Source organism: Chiloscyllium plagiosum, unplaced genomic scaffold (assembly GCF_037043375.1).
Source record: "Chiloscyllium plagiosum isolate Xiang-an unplaced genomic scaffold, Cpla_swu_hap1 HiC_scaffold_10, whole genome shotgun sequence".
Lineage (NCBI taxonomy): Eukaryota > Metazoa > Chordata > Chondrichthyes > Orectolobiformes > Hemiscylliidae > Chiloscyllium > Chiloscyllium plagiosum.
In genome coordinates, this window is record NW_028270148.1 from 34220336 (window position 1) to 34241031 (window position 20696).

Consider the following 20696-nt stretch of genomic DNA (forward strand, 5'->3'; position numbering starts at 1 on the left):
ATTTATTGGCTTGCACATATCTCAGTTACTGACTACACACCCTGTTCTTTATAAGCTTCTAACATTATTGCTTTTTACCTAACGCTCTTAGGCAAAAATGATAGGAATTTGCTTCCTAAGGGTGATCAGACAGTTCCCACTGTGTAAACTTCTACAACAAACGTTACAATTAGGAATTCACTTTTTGGGGAAATCACAAGTTGTAAACCCTGTATCCTGCAATTTGAGGCTCAGCAGGTTTCCTCATCCACCTGCTGCCACATTGTATTCATTTATTGGCACCCACCTATTGTTTCAGAAAACTCAGACGAAAAAAACTCAACATGCTGCCTGCAGTATAGTGGCAAATCCTGTAATGAGGGGCAGCCATCCAAGGTTGAAACCCATTCTTCACTGATATGAAAAATCAAACATGTCACCATTTGTGGCTAGGTTGCTTTGCAGAGCATTTCACAGTATTGCCCTGAATTTACCTCAGTATGGATCCGAGATTGAAACCATGGCTGATTAAAGTGGGAAATACTCACAGGGGGTTCAGTGAAAGACACAGATTCCCCTGAATTTTTCAGTAGCACAGCAAGGCGCTTCAGGAACAACTCGTCTGGTATCAACTTTTCTTCTTGAACCTTTTCATACAAAGTCTTTGCAGAAACCACATCATTGTCTAATGCTAGAGAAGAAACAAAAATGGAGTCATTTTGCAATAGCCTTATATTGTGGTTAAATACTGAATTATTGTTGCTCCAAATAAATTTAACTTTATTTAACAAAATAAGCCTGACATTAAACAATTTACCATAACATTTCATTAGATATGAATACGCCACTTCTTTTTCTGGAAAATCTTTCATCAGATCAAGGAGCCCTGTGATCTTGTGAGCCTTAGAAAAAAAGAGACAAATAAAATTTAACCTGATAACAATACGTTGAACATTTTGTACCATACTGCTGGGTAATTAACTCCTTAAACAGATAATGCCTTACATTTTTACAATGTGACAAGCATTTTTCTCCATTCATATTACCCTCATTTGGAAAATTAAGACTTATTTCTGCAACATTGCAGAACAAGGAACAATTAGCACAGTATCATTAGAAGTCAGCTATTTTTATTTTAGCCAAAGTGTAAAGAATTGCGTCAGAAAGAAAGCCATTAGAGAAAACAGCACTAATGGGTATATCAGATGACTCCAGTGGGTGATAGAAATAATTTGAAGGTGAGTGAAATCATGTGTAAAATATCAGAAGAGGGCTGTGTTAATCTATTCAAGAAGAAACGAACCAGTTTTACCGAACAGCTTTTTAATTCAGCAGCAATTCCTTACCAAAGTGGTTATTTTTGGGGCAGCCAGTGACATGGCAGAGAATTCGAAGGTAATTTGAGACTGTTCTTCAGTGATTGCAGTTCAACCTCTTTTAAAGAATCTGATTTCGGAAATAGGACGGGACTAACACCCTTAACTGCTTGCACATCTTTTTCAATTTGAATGAAAAATTTACAAGTTTAGCTGGGATTGTTTATTTCAATGAGGTGGGTGAGGGGCTAGAAGAGGTTTACCTACAGAGGTTAAGAAAAAGGAAAATGAGTTGTCCAACCCAAATAGTCAACATTTCCAATAGATGGTACAGTGTCACTTGCCACTGATAGTAGCTCAGGAATAAAATGCCCAGGGATGTATAGGTTAGGTGGATTAGCCACGGTTAAATGCAGGCTTACATGGATGGGGGGGTCTGGATAGGATGGTCTTCGGAGGATCAGTGCAGACTTGATGGGCTGAATCATCTCCTTCCTCACCGTAGGGATTCTATGATTTTTTTACAAATATTTTGCAGACTCTTCTGTGTACATACCTGCCCAGGTTTCTGTGCAGACTTAGCAACGAATGAAATCAAACTTTTCTTCTGTTCGGCAATTGCAGGGCACCTCTGAAAAACAAACCCAAACCTAAATGCAACCAGTGTAACTATTTGGGTAAATACCTTAACTTTATGTTGAAATAGCACACAATTGCGAATTAATGAACATTCACTAAATACATCACATTTGAAATATTTAATCCTATAATTATGAGCCATATTTAAGAATGTAATTTCCAGTTTATTCATATTTTCTGACTTAAGTTGTGAATGTTAGTAATGAATGATACAATAATTCCTCATCCTAAAGTTGTCAAGCTGAGTATCAAAAGGCCAAATACAGAGCAGTAGTTCTTCCATCCAGAAAATAACTCCTATTGTATTCTACATTAGTTGTCTCTGTGGCCGAAGTAAACTGCTGTTTCAGTATCACTGTGACAAAATGCTATGCAGGTAAGATTGTACCCAGCTCAAACTGCGGAAGCTGACCATATAGATGACCTCTGTAACTAACAGACGAGAGTTGCATCTTTTTGGTGAGGCAGATGTGAATTTCATGTTCCCAGAGTGAAACAGCACTGTAGAAACCCACAGTAATGTCAAGAAATTAAGTGAGTATTTTCTTGTTTTCTGTCAAAGTCCCAACTTGAATTGAGTCACACTGTTCATTGGCTATGATCTTGCACAAAAGTCATAAGCCAGAAATATAACCTGCACCATATTAAATCAATTAAATAATGGCATCATATCAAAAACAGCATGCTCAGTTCAGATATAGTGCAATTTAGCAAAATTGTAGTGTGAGTAATTTTTACAAAATAATAATAGCTTAATGCCAAAGTACATTACTTGAAGTTGCTATTCATCTTTCAGTACTATTCTCCTGCCTTGCTGAACTAATATTTATTCACCAAACTCCTTCAACAGCATCTTTCAAAACCACATCTACCACCTAGAAAGAGGAGGGCAGCAAACTCACGGGAACATCACCACCTAAAGGAGTATCTCCAAGTGACTTACCATTCAGACTTTGAACTCTGATCAACATTCTTTCACTGCAGATGTCAAAATCCTGGAATCTACCCCAGGATTCATTACCAAATGAAATAGCAGTTCTACAAGGCTGCTCAGCACACTTTCACAATGGTAAATATACAAGGCAATAAATTATTGATGCCCATATAATTGAGAATAAATTTCAAAGATATTTTCTGCCATTGCCCATTCACATTACAACCCATAAAGTACTGCAGTTTCACATCAATGCCATTTATCCAGTTTTTATACATGCCATTTTCAGTTAATTATTTTAACAGTTGCACATAGTTTACATGTTGCACTAACACAAAACCTACTCGCAGACCATCTTCCTTTCACCTTTTGTCTGTTGTTAAAATTATTGCTCAAAACATCTGAGATTTCTTTGGGATTTTTTTGATATCCCAAAAAAAATCTCGGTATGCTATGAATGATCAGGGCCACTCCCATTTACTACTTTTTAACAGATTGAAACATAAGGGAAATGCTGGTTTTATTGTATTTTTACTTCTGTAGATTTCAACCTGACAAGTATCGAGGAGGAGGACTGAAATCAAAACATCCTGGCCCATTATACCATCCCAATAAAGGTGTTTGACTAAGGCATCTGTTGGGATTTTGCCCCTTGACTAAAAGGATAACACTAACTTTTCATGAGAGAAAAGTTAGAGAGGGCATACATATCCAAGAACGTTCCATTAGCATAAAAGAAAACCACTCAACTGTGAGTATGGTAATCCCAAAATCAGAGATGCATTTTACTCGAATGAGGGGCTGCCCATCACAAACAAAATACACTGCACTAAGTTTAAGAAAATACTTCAAACAACAATTCACAATATTTTATTCATCTTGCAATTTCCTCTCCACCCTTGAATTTTCAAATAGCCACCAGGATTTGAAAATACCCACCGGGATACTCCCAAACAATGGCCTTAAATTAGACTGTCATTAACAATGTACAAAATCACAGCACCAGAATATGGTCCAACAGGTTTATTTAGAAGCACTAGCTTTCGGAGTGCTGCTCCTTCCTCAGGACCTAAAAAACAGAATTTATAGCAAAAGATTACAGTGCCACACAACTGAAATGATATATTTATTGCAAAAATGCAAGAAAGCAGGAAAAGTCCTAAAACTGTTCAATATATCATTTCAGTTGCATGACACTAACTTTTTGCTACAAATTCTGTGCATTATGGTCCTCCTCCACAGCCACCTGATTAAGGAGCAGTGCTCCAAAAGCTAGTCTTCTAAATAAACCTGTTGGACTATAACTTAGTTGCGTGATTTTGAACTTTGTCCACCCGTCCAACACCGGCTCCTCCACATCATGATTAAGAATGTAAGTCTTGGAATAAATATAAAAATTGGAAACAAATATAAATCCATCAAAAAAAGAAAAAAGGAGTTTGATTTTTCAGTTGGAACCAGATATGTGAACAGGTTCTCTCTCTGGGATGCTCACCAAACCTACATGTGCCTTGAATTTCTATCTCATATCTGCAGAACTGCATACATGCTTCCACAACTCGAGAGCAATACAATTATTTATAACCTTAAATGGATAAAATAGACCAAGTAGCATTACGCATAACTGATGACATGTTTGAATTTGGCAAAGTGTATCAATTTGCATCAAAACAAAACCCTAAGAGATTTTTAAAGTTTGTTGCAAAGGCAAAATTTATAACTATCATCATGCACTGTGCTAGGTTGATCTCTTAAGAGATATGATTCGTAGAATCATAGAAAACCAACAGTACAGAGAAAAGCTCATTCGGTTCACTGAATCCACACTGACCCCCGAAGAGAATCCCACTCATATCGCTGTAACCCACATTTACCTTGGTTAATCCACCTAATCTGCACTTCTTTGGACTGTGGGAGGTAACCAGAGCATATGGAGGAAACCCACGCAGGCTGTGAGAGAATGTGATTTATGAGCCTGAATCCTTTTTACTGGTCAAGATTTATTTATTTAATATGACAGAATTCCCCACATCCAAAAAAGTGCATTGGTCAACATTTATGTAATTATACTGCTCAAATTTAATACATTAATGCTGCTGTTGGTGTTATGTTTATATAAGAGTTCCAAAATACCATAGTCTAAATGTGCAACAATGTTTGACAATAGATATTAATTGTAGGCTGTTCCAGCTCAATATGTAGTTTGGCTTGCTTTAACTCTTTGCATTTATTAATCATATAATATTACAAGCAAAAGCTGTGTTGTTTACTGTTGGAAGAGAAAAATGTGCACAGGCTGACAGCATGAGTACCCATGAACCCAGCAATCTGCAATATCACTGATTGTTTGGCTGCCACCTGCTGGGAACAGACTCTTTGTCAGTGAGTGTGTGTACACTGTCAATGGCAGCTTTTATTCCCTACAGACTGCTCAACATTTGCTCTGTTTTACGTCTTAAACCATCAAAAAGCCTGAATGCTGTTGTCTCATTCCCTGAAGATTACCACCCTGTCATTTACTGCAAATTCAGAACATCGAGCAACAGCAACTTATGAATTTATGCATTTGTTATTTTGTTGGAAAATTGCAGACAGAACATGACTGATAAAATACCATATGCCGCAGCAATAAATCTTTACACCTTTCAGGAACGTTTTCATTTTTTTATGTACAGAGGAAGGATACACTGAAAACACTGGAAAATTAAAGCATAAAGTAACAGAAAAGTTGTTAGCAATACCAACATTCTGTGAACAAATGTAAAAAAAACTAAACAGATTCTGAGGATTTCCAGCTTAATTACAGGAATCACTACTACTTTACTGGTAACTAACTTAAGAGAACAGATAGCGTTTTTAATTTTGCTGCAGAAGAATACACTGTATACATAGGTTTCACGTCCAAGGAGAAAATGTTTAGGATTTCAATTGAGCAGCATCAATTTTACATTACACTTAGTATCATCTATTTCTTGGGATTTATAGTGGTACTTTATTACAAACAGGCATGTGATGTACTGAAATTGAGAGCAGTGTAAGGAACAATAAGGAAAGAAATCAGAATCTTTGTTCTGCATGTGTCACAGTGAAATAGGAGTTTAATTACAAGAGATTTTTACTCTACTGTTGTTAATGACAGTATAACGATATCATGATTTCTGTCTTCTGCAACAAGCATAGGAAGTGTTTTTTAAACCGTAATATTTTTAAAAAGTTATGCACCATATCAGAGCAGAATACACAATTGCCCACTTGCCCAATTCTGAACAGTGATGCATCGCACCGTAATGATTACAGCTGCACTCAGTATTTGATCTTATAAAGATGCACTCATAAATAAAACGTGTCCCAACTACACAAAGAAGTGAAAAATAATTATTTATCAGATTTCCTATCTCTCATTTATCTCGTGATTTGATCTGCTACATTTAGCACCAAGTTCTGACGTAGGGTTACTGGACTTGAAAAACTAATTGATTTCTTTCCATAGATGCTACCAGAGCTGCTGCATTTTTCCAGCAATTTATTTTTGTTTTTGATGCACAGCAACTGCAGTCCTTTTGCATTTAAAAAAAAAATTAACACAAGCATTGAGGATATAATTGAGGAAACTCAAGAAATATTTTCAAATCCTGAGAGAGAAGACGTGAACATACTGCTGAAACAAAAGCCCATTAAGTTAATAGCATCCATTCTGATCATTACTCACAAGGTAGTGCGCAGTAACATAAGTTAACATTATTGACACATTTGTTTAAATATGCAACTCCAAACAGAAAAAGGAGAAAGGCAAAGTGACTATTAAATAATTTTTTTTACAAATCATATTACAGAATGATTAATGAATACCTGTAAAAGGAGTTTGGCATCTTCAGTTCTGTTGAGATCCATATATTGTAGGAAGAGGTCAGTCGCGGGCCTATACACTGCAAAATGATTAGCTAACCGCTCAGCCATGGCGCTCACTGCAATATAAAAGGCACCAAATGCTAGTTTAGTTTAAATATAGCAAAGAATCTTATATTTTGCTCTATTGGCATTTAAATACTATTGTAACTTTCTCAAAAAAATTGTCATAGAATTTAACATTTATGTTTCACTTCACAAAGGTAAATGCTCGGGAGAAGGAAGAGGTTGGGGGAGGGAGGAGGTCACTGTTTAATTCGGGTGTATCTGTCAAAACTATTAAGGCAGCCTATCCAAAGAGGTTAACTCAGCACCAAAAAAAATTAGAATAGGATAGGAAAAGGAAACTCCAGAGGAGAAAGTGAAGCCTTGCATTTTATATAATGCATTTGTTTCTTCCTAGATCATTACAGAAAAAGGGAGTGGTTAGTTAGCTCAGTTTGTGGACAATTGATTTGTGATACTGAGTGGTACTAGCTGTACGAATTCCATTTCCATGCCAGCTGAGGTTACCATGAAGGTCACACCTTCTCAACCTGAGGCAGTGACCCTCAGAGTAAACCATCACCAATCATCTCTCTCCAGTGAGTGTGCAGCCCTCGGGTCTTCAAGACAGTTCTTTCTTATTGCCATCGTGGAGCCAGAAGTGGTTCAAATATTGTGTCTGAGTTAGGAAAATGATAAGTTCAATTTATGATTAGGTACACGTGAATGGACAAAAACTGCAGAAATCTGAAAGTCAAAAGGAACTTGGTAGTACTTGAGCATGGAACAAATAAAGCTAGCATACAGGTTCAGGAGGAAATTAGAAAAGCCAATGCAATGTTGGCCCTCAGTTCCAGGGGTTGGGTATAACAGAAGGAAAGCCTTACTGCAGCTGTACAAGGTGCTGATGATATAACATCCGGAGTAGTGAGAACAGTTTTGGTCCCCTTATTTAAGGAAGGATATAATTTTATTGGAGGCAGTTCAGAGAAGGTTCACTAGGATGATCCCTGGTATGAAGGTATTGTCTAAGCAAGTTGGGACTCTATTCACTAGAGTTCAGAATGAGGGGTGATCTCATTGAAACATAGAGGATTCTTAAGAGGCTTGACAAGGTAAATGTTGCGAGGATGCTTCTCCTCATGGGAGAGCCGAGGACCAGAAGGCATAATATTACAATAAAGGAGTGCCAATTTAAGATTGAGATGAAGAGGAATTTCTTCCAAGAGTTGAGTGTCTTTGGAACTCCCTGTCAGACAGCATCATGGAAGCAGAGTCCTTGTGTACATTTAAAGGTAGATAGATCCTTGATCAGTGCAGGAGTCAAAGATTAAAGGAAAAGGACAGGAGAGCGGACATGAGGGGTGTAAGATCAGCCATGATTCTATTAAACAGCTGAGCAGGCTTGAGGGGCTGAATAGCAGAATACTTGGTCAGCCAAGATAAAGCAACTAGTCTCAGTGTTCTCAAGTAGAGCAGAGAAATGCTAGTCAGGGGGATTTGGTATGTTTTGGTGCAGCCATTTGGGCACCGGCATTTTGGCACAGCCGGTTGGGCGCCAAACCTATGTGGCGCCAGCCCATTTGGCGACGGACGTTTTGGCACTAAGAACATTTCTTTATTTGTAAATCTATCTGTATGGATAGCTTCAGTGTAAAAAAATTACAATATATCTGTTATATGACCATCTGTTATGTTGAATAACCACGTATGTTTATCGAATGGTGTAGATAAGTTTTATTTCAGCATAAATATACTACTTGTACATATGAACATATAATTGCATACATTTTTTGTACTAAGTGGTTTTGTATATTGTAGTTGAGCTTGCAGCCTCGAAAAGACCAATAGGTATGTTGCTGTTTGCACTTCCTTTGTATTCATTGAGCTAGTACATATTTAGAAACAGGATATGATGGCTGAGGAGGTATTAACAAAACGCATTGATTAACAGATTTAATGTTTTTAGTGATTAACAGATTTAATGTTTTAGTGATTAACAGATTTAATGTTTTTATTTTTCAATAAAGTTAGTTTTAAAACTTTAAAAAGTTCTACCTTTGAATGATCAACATTTTTTTCCGAGTGCCAAAACATCTGTCGCCAAACAAGCTGGCCCCCAAATGGCTATGCCAAAACGCCGGCGCCCAAACGGCTGCGCCCAATCATCCCATTTCAGGTCAGGGATACAACTCTCCATTACAAACTAACAACCTCACTGGAAGCATGCATGTGGACATCATTTCAGGATAATCCTACCAATATCCCACAAGAGGGTTCCTAGCAATAAAAGATGGACTTGGAGGCATGGGAGCTTTGGAGCCACACCCCCATAGAATTTTATACAGTGAATACTATCCCTAGTAAGGCACTAGTGATTGAACAGTAGTCACAGAATTGGAACGGCATCTGAGAATGATTGATACAAATGGAACTATGCTTCACGCAAAGTACCTTGGTGGGAGCTAGAGAAAGGAAAATACCATTAACTAACTGCTTTCACAATGACAAAGGGAGTCAGCTATTTCGTCAAGTTACTTTGTTAACTTTCCAAAGCTTCGTAGCTAACCATTCAAGTTTGAGCTTACAGGCCACAAATTTTACATGTGCTTTTCACAAATTTGTGAAGCCATTGGTCCTGCAAAGACATTTAAATTTATAAGGACAGACTGTAAACAGAAAAAACAATTTGGAAGATATGACTAATTGATGTGTCACCGCAGCAGAGTCTCAAGCTCATTGTACTTATCTGATAAACACTCTTCCAACTGCATGATTATGGTGCTGCAAGTCACCCCATTAATAGCTATGAAACCCACCCAACACAATGGGTATGAGAATTGTCAATTCCTAGCACAGTTAATAGTAGTACCACACACATTTTGTCTGAGCTACCCATGATTGGACACCAAAAAAAGCAGATGACCGCAACTCCTATCACAGGAGTGTGAAGGAAGATCCTGCATAAATGGAGCCAAATGGAAGCATTAGGGCTCAAGCTGAAAGGCAAACAAGCAACACCAAAACAACTAAAATTTCAAATATAAAACTTGGTTAAGTCCTAGACCATACCCAATATTGATCTCTCTTGCATTTTTGAATTTAAGTACAAGAATTATAAACAAGCAGTATATAAAGTCAGATAAACTTACATTTGTCTATTGCTGCTTCACAATTTTCCTCTAATATTTTTCTAAAGACATAGGACATGCTAGTTGCTTGCTGCTGAGGACTATTTTCTCCTGGAATGTAGAATGGTTCAATATATTCCACTGCTGTGTCAATATTGTTACTGAGAGAAAACAGAACAAAATGTTGGATTGTATCTTAAAGTTACAATCTTACAAGTAGCCGCCAGATACAAAACAGAAAACAAAGCACAAATGCATTTTTTTTTAGAAAATTTTGCTATTTGTTTGAATGGTTGTTACTATAGTGAAGCAAAAATGATAAAACTGGTAAAATAATTCAGGTTGAATAGAGACAAATCAACAGTAATCAGATGCAGCATTTGAACAAACTGACCTTGAGAAGTCTAACTTACAGTGATGCACTTGTAAGAGGAAATAAATTTGTGTTAAATGGCAGATGTTGTGTGGATATCTGCACGCTCAACTCACCCAGTTTACAAGCTCCAATAAATTCTTAAACATGCAAATATTGCACTAAGGCATCATCTCTAAATAATTCAGGCTAAAAAGACATTTTAATCTTTATCACGCTATTAAATATTTATTAATAAAGATACACACATCCTTCTAAAAATATCACTTACTCTGCAAGTAAAACGCAAGAGTTGAAGAAAAGGAATAAAGAGTTCGATTGTACTGGAAATTGCGATACTTTCAATCAAATATTAAGCACAGGGTAAAATAAAGAAACAGGTTGGATATTTGGGTTTGGCAGAAAGACTCAGGCAATGCTATAGAAATCTTTCTTTGCCATTAGTCCAAATTAGGGAAATATAGAAAAAGTTTTCACACATCCACACCTTGGTAAAATCAAGAAAATTAAAATCCTAACACCATGCCATATTTTGCTAATGCCCGGTGTAGCATTGTACCATGAAAGATCATGACTGTTAATTGCTTCCTATTCAGAAAAAGGGCGTTGTATCAGAGAACAAGTTAGAAAAATGTAAACCATTTACAGTAACAATATTAACAAGCGCTTTATAAAATGCAAATATCTGCCCCAAATTGCTATTGTAATTAAGCAAATATACTGTAAATAGAATGTGATCATTGGCAATAAAAATTTTATATTCAACTCATATTGTTGACAAAGATTAGCCGTCAGTTAGCTCACTCCTGAGGTAAAAGTTACATTATTCTTTTTAAATGAAGGTTGAAATTAGAACAGGAATTATGAAAGAAGAGAATACTAAAATTATTTGGCACTGCTCATAATTTTTTGTATTAAAATGTTGGCTAAAATTCTCTTCAATCTGCTGTTAATCTTCCATTAAGCAATTTTCACAAGTACTTTATTTGTTAAATTAAAATGGATGTTCACAACCAATGGTTAACTGAAATGATTACTGCCATTCCAACACATTTTTGAAACCTTGATGTTTAAATTCCAAGCAAATACTTACTGAGTTAGGGCCAATATGTTCTGAATAGTCATTAATACTGCTAATAACAAAGGGTGATTATTTTCACTTTTCAGGAAATTAGTATATTGAGGAGGAAGCAAGAAAGACAACAGCAAAGAGAATGAGAAAGCAGATAACTAAAGGTTGGCATAATACAAAAAAAAACAAAAATAAGTATGCTTATACATACATGAATGCACTTCTCCATTAAAAATTAAACTGTTAACAGAATTGTGCTGCTTTCAATAAATGTCTTTTTTAGGAGAATACAAACACTTCTCAAAAAAAAGTGAAAATATTTCAAATTAATAGGATATTCTTGAAACCAATAAATTATTTGTGAAGCTCAAGTTTCATTAAGCTTGCAAGAAGATTTATAGTGGCAATCTTACTTGAATTCAGAGTGGTATATTTTGCTAAATTATCTCAACAAAAAAAAATTACTTACTTCTTTATATGAGCCAGGACTAAGTTATTGATAAATAACATCTTGGACAAGTTGATATGTCGTGCCAAGTTGCTCATCAATTTTTCCACAAACTGAATTTTCTCCACATCACCCTTGGAGGCTAAAGCTTGGACTAACCGTGCAACAGCGAGCTGACTGGGTACTTGATTAACTTGCAACATCTCTTTTAGGGTAGAAGCAGCATCTGAAATTAAATTTAACCAAATATAATGAAGGGATTTTATAAAAAGTGTTAAAATATTATTTTTTGCAAAATAATTTCACAAGTGCTGCAACTGCATTTCCCCCCAGTAGTTGCAAGCACAAGTCAATAGGCGACAAAACATCTTTTTCCAACTGAAGCAAAATTGATTTGACACTGAAAATAAGTGAATCTTATGACTTTAGTTAACATCTATGAAAATGATTCCTTTAGCTCATCAAGTTTACAGGTCGATCTGTATAATATTTCCGTTTTTGTCTAACCTTTTGAGACCCATTTTCTTCAAGAGAAGGGCTGCTTTTGATTGATAATCACACATTGATGTCAGATATGAATAGTTTTAAAACGTTACTGATTCAAATTTAGTGAACTTAACTTGCACGTGTAAAAGTTCTCGTCTATCCATTAATCAATACATAGGCAAGTTTGAGGAGCACCTTATTCACATTTACCTTGAACAAAAATGTTGGTTTCCATCGGATTTACAAAAAAAAACTTACTTCAAATATTATCCAAAACAATGTTGTGCAAAATAAATAGACCATAATGAGAATATACATATTCATCTCAGTTTCAAAACCGGAGATTCTATCTCAGAGTTGCACAAAATAAGTTTGATTTTGTGGGGGTAAAACAGTTTCAAGGAGGAAAGTGCCACAACATTAAAAACAAATTATTAATAAAGGTTGCTTTTACATACTTTGTCTGAAATGCAGTATTATTAAAACAGAACTGATTTAATTGTCCTTCCTTTAAACAAAGCATTTTCAATATGAACATGTGGTTCTATGCTGTAACTTCAAATACTATCTACATGTCATTTGTTCTAATTTGATAATTAAATGTTTTTAGTATCTACTATAATTATAAAATGAAAGAACAAAAACTTAAATGTAATTTTCAGAAAGAAACAGCATTGGAAAAATGTTGAACATTTAAAAAAGATGAATAGATGGAAGGGATAATACCTTGAAATCTAATCTATGAAGTCTTATCTTCTACTTGTAAAGCAGAATAGGACTTAAAAGAACACAAGTATAAATAAAGTAATTACTGTACACAAAAACAAAGTTTCAAGTTTTTGTAGATGTTTTGGTTAACAATAAACATTTAAGACTGTTAACATCAGCATCATCCACTACCTCTCTCAATATTTAATTTATCAAGCAAAAATAATTCTTAGGCAACACCTCAATGAAGATAGTAAGGTTGAATCCCTCGTACCTACCCCTGCAGAAAAGTTCTTACCCAATATCTCTTTTCGAACAAAATTTCTTTAGTTGCAATTGCTTTGCAGAAATTTCTATTATTTTGCAACTGTGTAAAGGTGAATTTGCTCATTCATCCATTTCTAAAATTTTTGAAAGCTTGTACTTTTCACCCACCACCCCCACCCCCTAAGTCTGCAGCCCACTGTTTTAGCTAAGACAAAACCATCCTCTGTTAAATGGAATGGAAACTGGACTAAGTGGCCAAATGACAAGTACATTCATATTCAGCTTCAGTTGTATTATAGATGCATATATAGTAATTTATGTCTCCCAGCTACTACAAAAGACTCTTGATAAGCAGGTAATTTGCTAAATGGACTCCTTTATCACAGCTTACGAAAGGCGTTACATGAAAATCTGCAGAGGCATTAACATGATGTAAAGGTCATAATGTGTGACATACCTTTCAGATTATCCCGCCTAACTTGCGTTATGATGAGTAGGCTGTTGGCAGCGTCGTTCAGTGTAAAGCCCTTGATGCGGGTCTCAACTCTAAAGAAGCAGACATTTAGAAAGGAATTACTGACATGCTTCTGATATGATAATAAATGGTTGAGACCGAGGTGAAATTATAAAAACTACCATTCCAATGTTAAAAATTTTGCCACAAATGTCGACCTGTAGACAGCTTTTATGTTAGAACGTCAAATACTGAAATAGTGTTTTTTCTCTCCCTTTCTTTCTTTTTTTTGGTTCTGACAGCTGCCATAAGTGGTACCCTAGGCAGTAGAGAGAGTAATGTTTAAGCAAGTGGTCTAGCTTCCAGAACATTATCTCTTAAACATGAAGATATTAGACATTGAAAAAGTCGCAGATCAGAGTCTCAGCTTGTATGTGATTTCGGTGGGGGTTGGCGATTGCAAATCATGTTTCACTGTGAAATCAGAGTCATATACAATATCTACCACTGACGGTAAGTAACAACAGTTGTTTTTGTGCATCTAAACAATGAAGCCACGTTATCCATGGGAGGATGTGTTCTTCATCCCAAAACCTACAGCTTTGTGACCGAAACACTAGGTGCCTCCTAAAAATCAATCCACCTAACACCATATGCAGCCATGAAGTCACACCACAAGTGCAAAATCATTTGGGTTTTTGTATTGATTCTCTGGATGAAAATTTAACAATCTGGCCACAAAATATGATGCACTTCCTGGAAAACATGTAAAATATTTTATCCTACCGTACAATAAAAACATACAATTGCTGAACAATTCACACTTGAAAATCAACACAGTCTGTTACACAACTCTTGTCAGTTTCGCTCATTTGGCAGAACACAATTGTTAGAAGGTACAAAAACAGATATTACTGGAAAACTTCAGTAGGTCTGGCAGCATCTGTGGAGATAAAACAGAGTTAACTTTTCATGTTCAGTGACCCCTTCTTCAGAACTGATTGTAGGCTAGGAAAAGCTTTGAATATTTGCTGAAGGTGGGGTGGTGAGATAAGTGGAGATGAAGCCCAAGGAGAGAGAACAGTAATTGGGCAGAGAAAGGAATGGGTAAAGGTCAAACTTGGAGAATCAATGGTTGCTAGCTGACAATGGGTTGGTTATGGCAGCAGCTTATGTGATGACAAGACCAGGTATGGGGGCTTGGGGTAAGGACACAACCCTAAATTATTGAACTCAATACAGAGTCATGAAGGCTGTGCAGCACCGTAGCAGAAAATGAGATAATTGCTCTTTGAGCTTACGTTGAGCGCTGCAGTGAGCCCTAAGATAGAGATGTTGGCCAGGGAACATAGTGATGCGTTGATTTGGTAAACAACAGGAAGCTCAGTATTACTGAAGCACACATCAAGCCTCATCATCACATGGGCTGCTACCACAACGGACCCATCGTCAGCTACTAATGGCCCCCATTAGCTGTTTTTCATTTTCCTCGGCTGACCTTTACCCATCTTTTTTTAATCTAATCAACTGCTGTTCTCTCTCTCTCTCTTTGGACTGCATCTCCACCTAATGTTTACTTCTCTCTCCACCCTACCTTCAGCATATATACCAAACATTTTCGAGCTACAATCAGTTCTGAAGGAGGGTCACATGTCCTGAAATGTTAACTCTGCTTTCTCTCCACAGATGCTGCCAGACCTGCTAGGTTAGATTAGATTAGATTAGATTACAGTGTGGAAACAGGCCCTTCGGCCCAACAAGTCCACACCGACCCGCCGAAGCGAAACCCACCCATACCCCTACATTTACCCCTTACCTAACACTATGGGCAATTTAGTATGGCCAATTCACCTGACCCTGCACATCTTTGGACTGTGGGAGGAAACCGGAGCACCCGGAGGAAACCCACGCAGACACGGGGAGAACGTGCAAACTCCACACAGTCAGTCGCCTGAGGCGGGAATTGAACCCGGATCTCTGGCGCTGTGAGGCAGCAGTGCTAACCACTGTGCCACCGTGCCGCCCACCTGTGCCACCGTGTCTCCAGCAATTTCTATTTTTGTTCCTGATTTCCAGCATCCATATTTTTTTTTGTTACTGTTAGAAGAATGCTGCTGTAAAATAAACCGAATGCAGGGTATTCAGCAGATCAAAAGATCAAATTTGATGGACACTGAAGATTCCACTAGACCCACTATCCTGTCCAACAATCCCCTGATCCAACTTAACCATAAATAGATCAACTGATCAATTATTTTTCGACTCATTTGTGAAATGTTAATAAGGTTAGTACTTTTTCCTATACCAATCATTACATTTCAAAAGCAATTTATGAGAAGTTTTGAAACATTAAAAACACTAAAAACAGCTTCAAAAAATATATAATACTTGACAATTATGCTCCCAATTAGACAATATAAAAGCAACCAGGTGCAATAATTTAAGTCATAACATCGCAAAACTACAAATCGTGCAGCTCAGTAAACACCTTTCCCATTTCACAATGCAGTTATTTCATCTTCAAACAGCATTGGAAGCACATTCATAGGAGGTTCTACATAACTGCAACTTCTCCAATTTAAACTTATTATATATAATGAATGACTTATTGTATCAAGAATCTTGAAACAGTAATTCAGAGATCATATGATGACTTTGAATTAACTGAAGATAGCATTTGATTCAAAAACAATGAACATTTACAGGAATGCCTCAGGTGGACACTAAATAAAAAGTTAAAATAAAATCAAAAAGAACTACAACCTTGACTGCTTCATAGTTACGTCTCATGTTTCCAGACTGAAGGTGCACAGGTTTGCATTTGGTTAAAATACATTCTTTGTAGCAATTTCTGTCCATACGTCAGAAAAAATTTCATTCAGGAAAATAAAGCCTGTAACATACAGACAACTGATCTGGTTCCAAACTTCATAATTAAACATGTCACCTTGTCTATAAACAATCTACTTATCTTCACCCCACATCACAAATCATCCTGCAACTCCCCTGCCCACTCCTTATTACTCATCAACCAACTGAACAATGCAGGTTTAAGCCCTTATTAAATGAACTGCAGGCATTAGGAAGAGTGGTGGTACACTACTCAGAAAATAAAAACTTACCATCAAACATGACTGCATTTAACAGGCCAGGAGTACTATCACTAAGCCAAGCTGAGTTAGCTGAGTCACAGCTAAAATACATCAGTGGTTGTATTCATTCATTATTCAAACTGCATTACTGAGAACTTGTACATTGCCTGCCTTCTTGTAATGATCCTTCAGGTTAGTATTAGACTCTGGATCTCCTCATTCTAGATCATCTTCTATTTCAAACCTGTCCATGTTTCTTAAAAGCAGCTTTCTATTGCAATTGCTCAAACGTTTTGCTCATTCCTTCCATTTGCTTCATTTTCCTAATAGAGGCATGACAAAATTGGGAGGAACAATAGGCCTCTGTAATTTGGCTTTGCTACTTTGGATCACAAAACTCCATCCTTGGCATATGATTGTTCAGATCCCACTTCATGCATTTTTTACACACTAAGCATGAAAATGATTTAACTTTACTCAATCTTCACTCAGCTTTTCTGGTGGAGGACACAACATTTGATTTACCTTTCTTAATTATTGATTATACTACAATATTAAAAATGTCCAAAAGTACTGCAGGTTAACAAGCCCAATTATCAACCATGCTTAATTGGGAGAAGGTGAGGACTGCAGATGCGGATCATAGTCGACAGTGTGGTGCTGGAAAAGCACAACAGGTCAGGCAGCATCCGAGAAGTACGAGCCCTTCATCAGGAATTCTCTGAAAGGCTTATGCCCGAAATGTCGATTCTTCTGCTCCTCGGATGCTGCCTGACCTGCTTTGCTTTTCCAGCATCACACTCTCGACTCTGATAACAGCTCAATGGAAGGATTCAGTATTCTAACAGAACAATCACTGGCCAAAACGTTCAACTAGTTTCTTGTCTGCTTCAACCCTGCTCATGCAATCCAAAGTAGACAGAATTTTACTCAGAAAGTGAACCAAAGGACACAGAGAAAAGGCAGGAAAGTGGAGTTGAGGAATATCAGATCAGCCATGATCTCAATGAAGGGCAGAACAGACTTGATGTTCTGAATGACCTATTTTTGCTCCTACATCTTGTGGTTTTATGGAACCATATTGTGTGGCATTCGCCCCATAACCAATCATTTGTCGCTGCTTCAAATTCTTGTTCAGTTTCACCACAACAGGTTCAATGGGTTTCTGTCTGTCCAATTCCCTGTCATAATGCACTCCATGTTTAGCAACACCAAGAACGTTTCTTCCTGGTTTCTTGATTTTCACTGAGAAATTTTACATGGATGCTTCAACATCATTGGAATATGTGGAGAAATTAGCTTTTCCTTAAGTCAAAAAAATTGTAATTTTAAAAGTCAAGTCTTAAGCAAAACCCATTTCCCACCACCAGCATCATCTCCATAAATGTCTTCTACAGGAGTGAGCCCAAAAGTAGACAGTTCTCTAATTGTGGCCTAACTGAATTTTTGAATACATTATCCCTTTTCTCTGACATGATGTCCTTGGCCACTCCAAAAAAACCTTTCCTGACCATTTTATAATTTTACCGACCATGGCTCGTGCTTCTGGGGAATGAGACACTTAGTTTATTTTCCACATGAACCATTTTGTCGGTTTCCTGAATTTATTCATCAATTGCTGCTTTGTGCTGTGGGTCTGCTTCTGCCAAGAACTATATAGAGTCTTTCCAAATATTTAACAGCTTTATATCCAATTCCTTTTGTTAAATGTGAAAGCCTACTCCCTAATTCACTTTGTCTTTTAATTTTCATTGTAATTGTGCACATCAGAGAATTCAAATTTACAGTATCACTTCTTTAAAAGGGGCTCACTGAATAGTTCGATATAGTTAAATAACAATTTAATTCAGCTGGGAGCCATGAGATCTCTACCTTATAAGCAAATTGGGGATATATAGATGCCTGTTCTGTTCTGGCTTACACCTTATATCTGCCCTGTCTTGGTTCTTTTCATCTACAATGCACTACCTCACACATCTGCACACAAATGGGATACTCGCTCTCTCTACTCCTGCATAGATCTTCAGTTTATTCTCATGCTTCATTAAGTGTACAGAAATCCTTTACTTCCTGGACATTTCTAAAGGCATGATTTTTTTTTCCCACCAAATAACTGTCATTCAGGAACAAAGCTTTCCTGTTCTAAATGACATGCAATGCACCATCAGTCAAGCAGTGCGTGACAATCTTGGAGAAATTAAAAATTTTTAATGATGAAAGGACATTATCTTTAAAAACCAGAAAGCGTCAATCCATGCAAGAAAAAAAAGTACATAATCCACACTGTACAATCTTTCAACGAATGAGGATTACACAATTTGTCAGAGGGCCATTTGAGCTAAACTTGAACAATTATTGCAGTCCACTACACCAAAAAACATCCATCCATTGCAAGCACATTGTGACCTCAGGAATTCTGAAGGCCAGAAGAATCAGGTCGTGACTATTACTGCGATCAATCCTAAGAAAATCCTTTGTACTGTACAGGGTTAAACTATCCCTCTCAGTCACTTTCAGCCTCCAGGGTTCAAGTAATACAGCATTGGTCTCTGGATTTTCTTACTCTCAAGAGCCAATCCCCTTAATCCCTGCCTAAGTACCCATTGCTCAATCGTGATTTCTCCTTTTCCATCTGTCAGTCTTAAATCAACAATTTGTACATGAGACAGTGTAATGCAGACAATAAAGGATTTACATTTCACTATCCGCAAATCTTTTCCTTCAATTAAAATGCTGAACAAGTGTTAGGGTGACTATTGGAGGTTAGCACTAACATTTTTTACATTCCATCTTCTTTTCCTTTCACTTCATTAGAAAAAAAACTTACTTGCTTCTGACATCCATGGCTTCCTCCAATAACCCATGACTCAGAAGAGTATTCATGAAGCTTGAATAAGCTGCTGAGCTGAATACTAGACCCTTCGTTTCAGCTTCCATGAATACATTAAGGGCATCTAAGAAGAATGAAAGGAGTATTTTATTAAAATAAATCATAAACACACAATTCTGCTAATATTTGCAAGTCCTTCAAAACAAATTCAAATTCAAAACTAATTTTTGACAGCTCAAATCAAATTATTTGGGCTTCTTCAGTCATTAGTTTCATTTATTATTGAAGGTTAAATTTGATCAATTTATTTTATGAAGACTACAGCAGAAAACAAATACCTTGTAGTAGTATTGCAAATGGTTTTAAAAAACAAAATAGGCAGCAACCAACAGTCTGGATTTTGAACACTACGTTTTTTGTTCCTGGGACTTATTTGACGTATCCAAGGATTAAAATCCAAGTATTCAGATGTGGTTCATATATTGTCTTTAATCGTGTTCATGATTTTTCACTGTGTTAAAACAATCTTCCAGTCTCAGCACTAAACCTGGTGCAAAGATTGGTGTACCAGCTACATTATACAGAATTTTCATTTAAAGCATTACTAATGGTCTATCATGGAAATTAGCTATCGATGGCATGATTCCATTTTAGCTTAACCCCATCAAAAGCCATTTTCATGCAAGTAACTCCAATATCTGAAAACATAGGTTTTGATGAGGTTGGTATAAGTTTTATTTTACAAAACAGTTGAATGAGTGTTCTGAAGGAGGGTCATGGGAACCAAAACTTCAACCACTTCTCTCTCCACAGATATTGTCAGACCTGATGAGGTTTTCAAGCACTTTTGAATGCATATCTCAAGAGTCTGCAGTATTTTGCTTTTAACCAAATGACAACTGTGATTGGACCAACAATGGGAACAATGAGGTACAAAACCTTTCATTCTAACTAGTTGCCTGGTTTTGGAAAGAAAAAGAGTGTCAGAAAGAAGTATTGCATTCATATTGTGCCTTTTAGAGCTTCAAGATATCCCAAAGTGCTTCAAAACCAGTGAAGTACATCTGAAGTAACAC

At 36.7% G+C, this 20696-nt stretch overlaps 2 protein-coding genes across 3 annotated transcripts in view; one reads left to right on the forward strand and one right to left on the reverse strand.

Moving 5' to 3' along the window:
- Positions 1-20505, forward strand: part of abcg8 (ATP binding cassette subfamily G member 8) — a 74759-nt gene extending 54254 nt beyond the window's left edge. The window contains exon 14 of one of the 2 annotated variants that reach the window (XM_087991262.1): positions 20434-20505. In XM_087991262.1, coding sequence (XP_087847388.1) covers positions 20434-20449 — 16 coding nt within the window. In that variant the 3' untranslated portion in view covers positions 20450-20505. Of the gene's footprint in view, positions 1-2784; positions 2908-20433 lie in introns of those variants that run through there. The other variant, XM_043695631.2, reaches the window with a different exon arrangement.
- Positions 1-20696, reverse strand: part of lrpprc (leucine-rich pentatricopeptide repeat containing) — a 144324-nt gene that overhangs the window by 1848 nt on the left and 121780 nt on the right. Inside the window, exons 30-37 of the mRNA XM_043695628.2 lie at positions 19618-19744; positions 13702-13790; positions 11805-12009; positions 9912-10051; positions 6718-6833; positions 1852-1926; positions 797-881; positions 528-670 (exon numbers count right to left, since the gene is read on the reverse strand). Coding sequence (XP_043551563.1) covers positions 528-670; positions 797-881; positions 1852-1926; positions 6718-6833; positions 9912-10051; positions 11805-12009; positions 13702-13790; positions 19618-19744 — 980 coding nt within the window. The remainder of the gene's footprint in view (positions 1-527; positions 671-796; positions 882-1851; positions 1927-6717; positions 6834-9911; positions 10052-11804; positions 12010-13701; positions 13791-19617; positions 19745-20696) is intronic.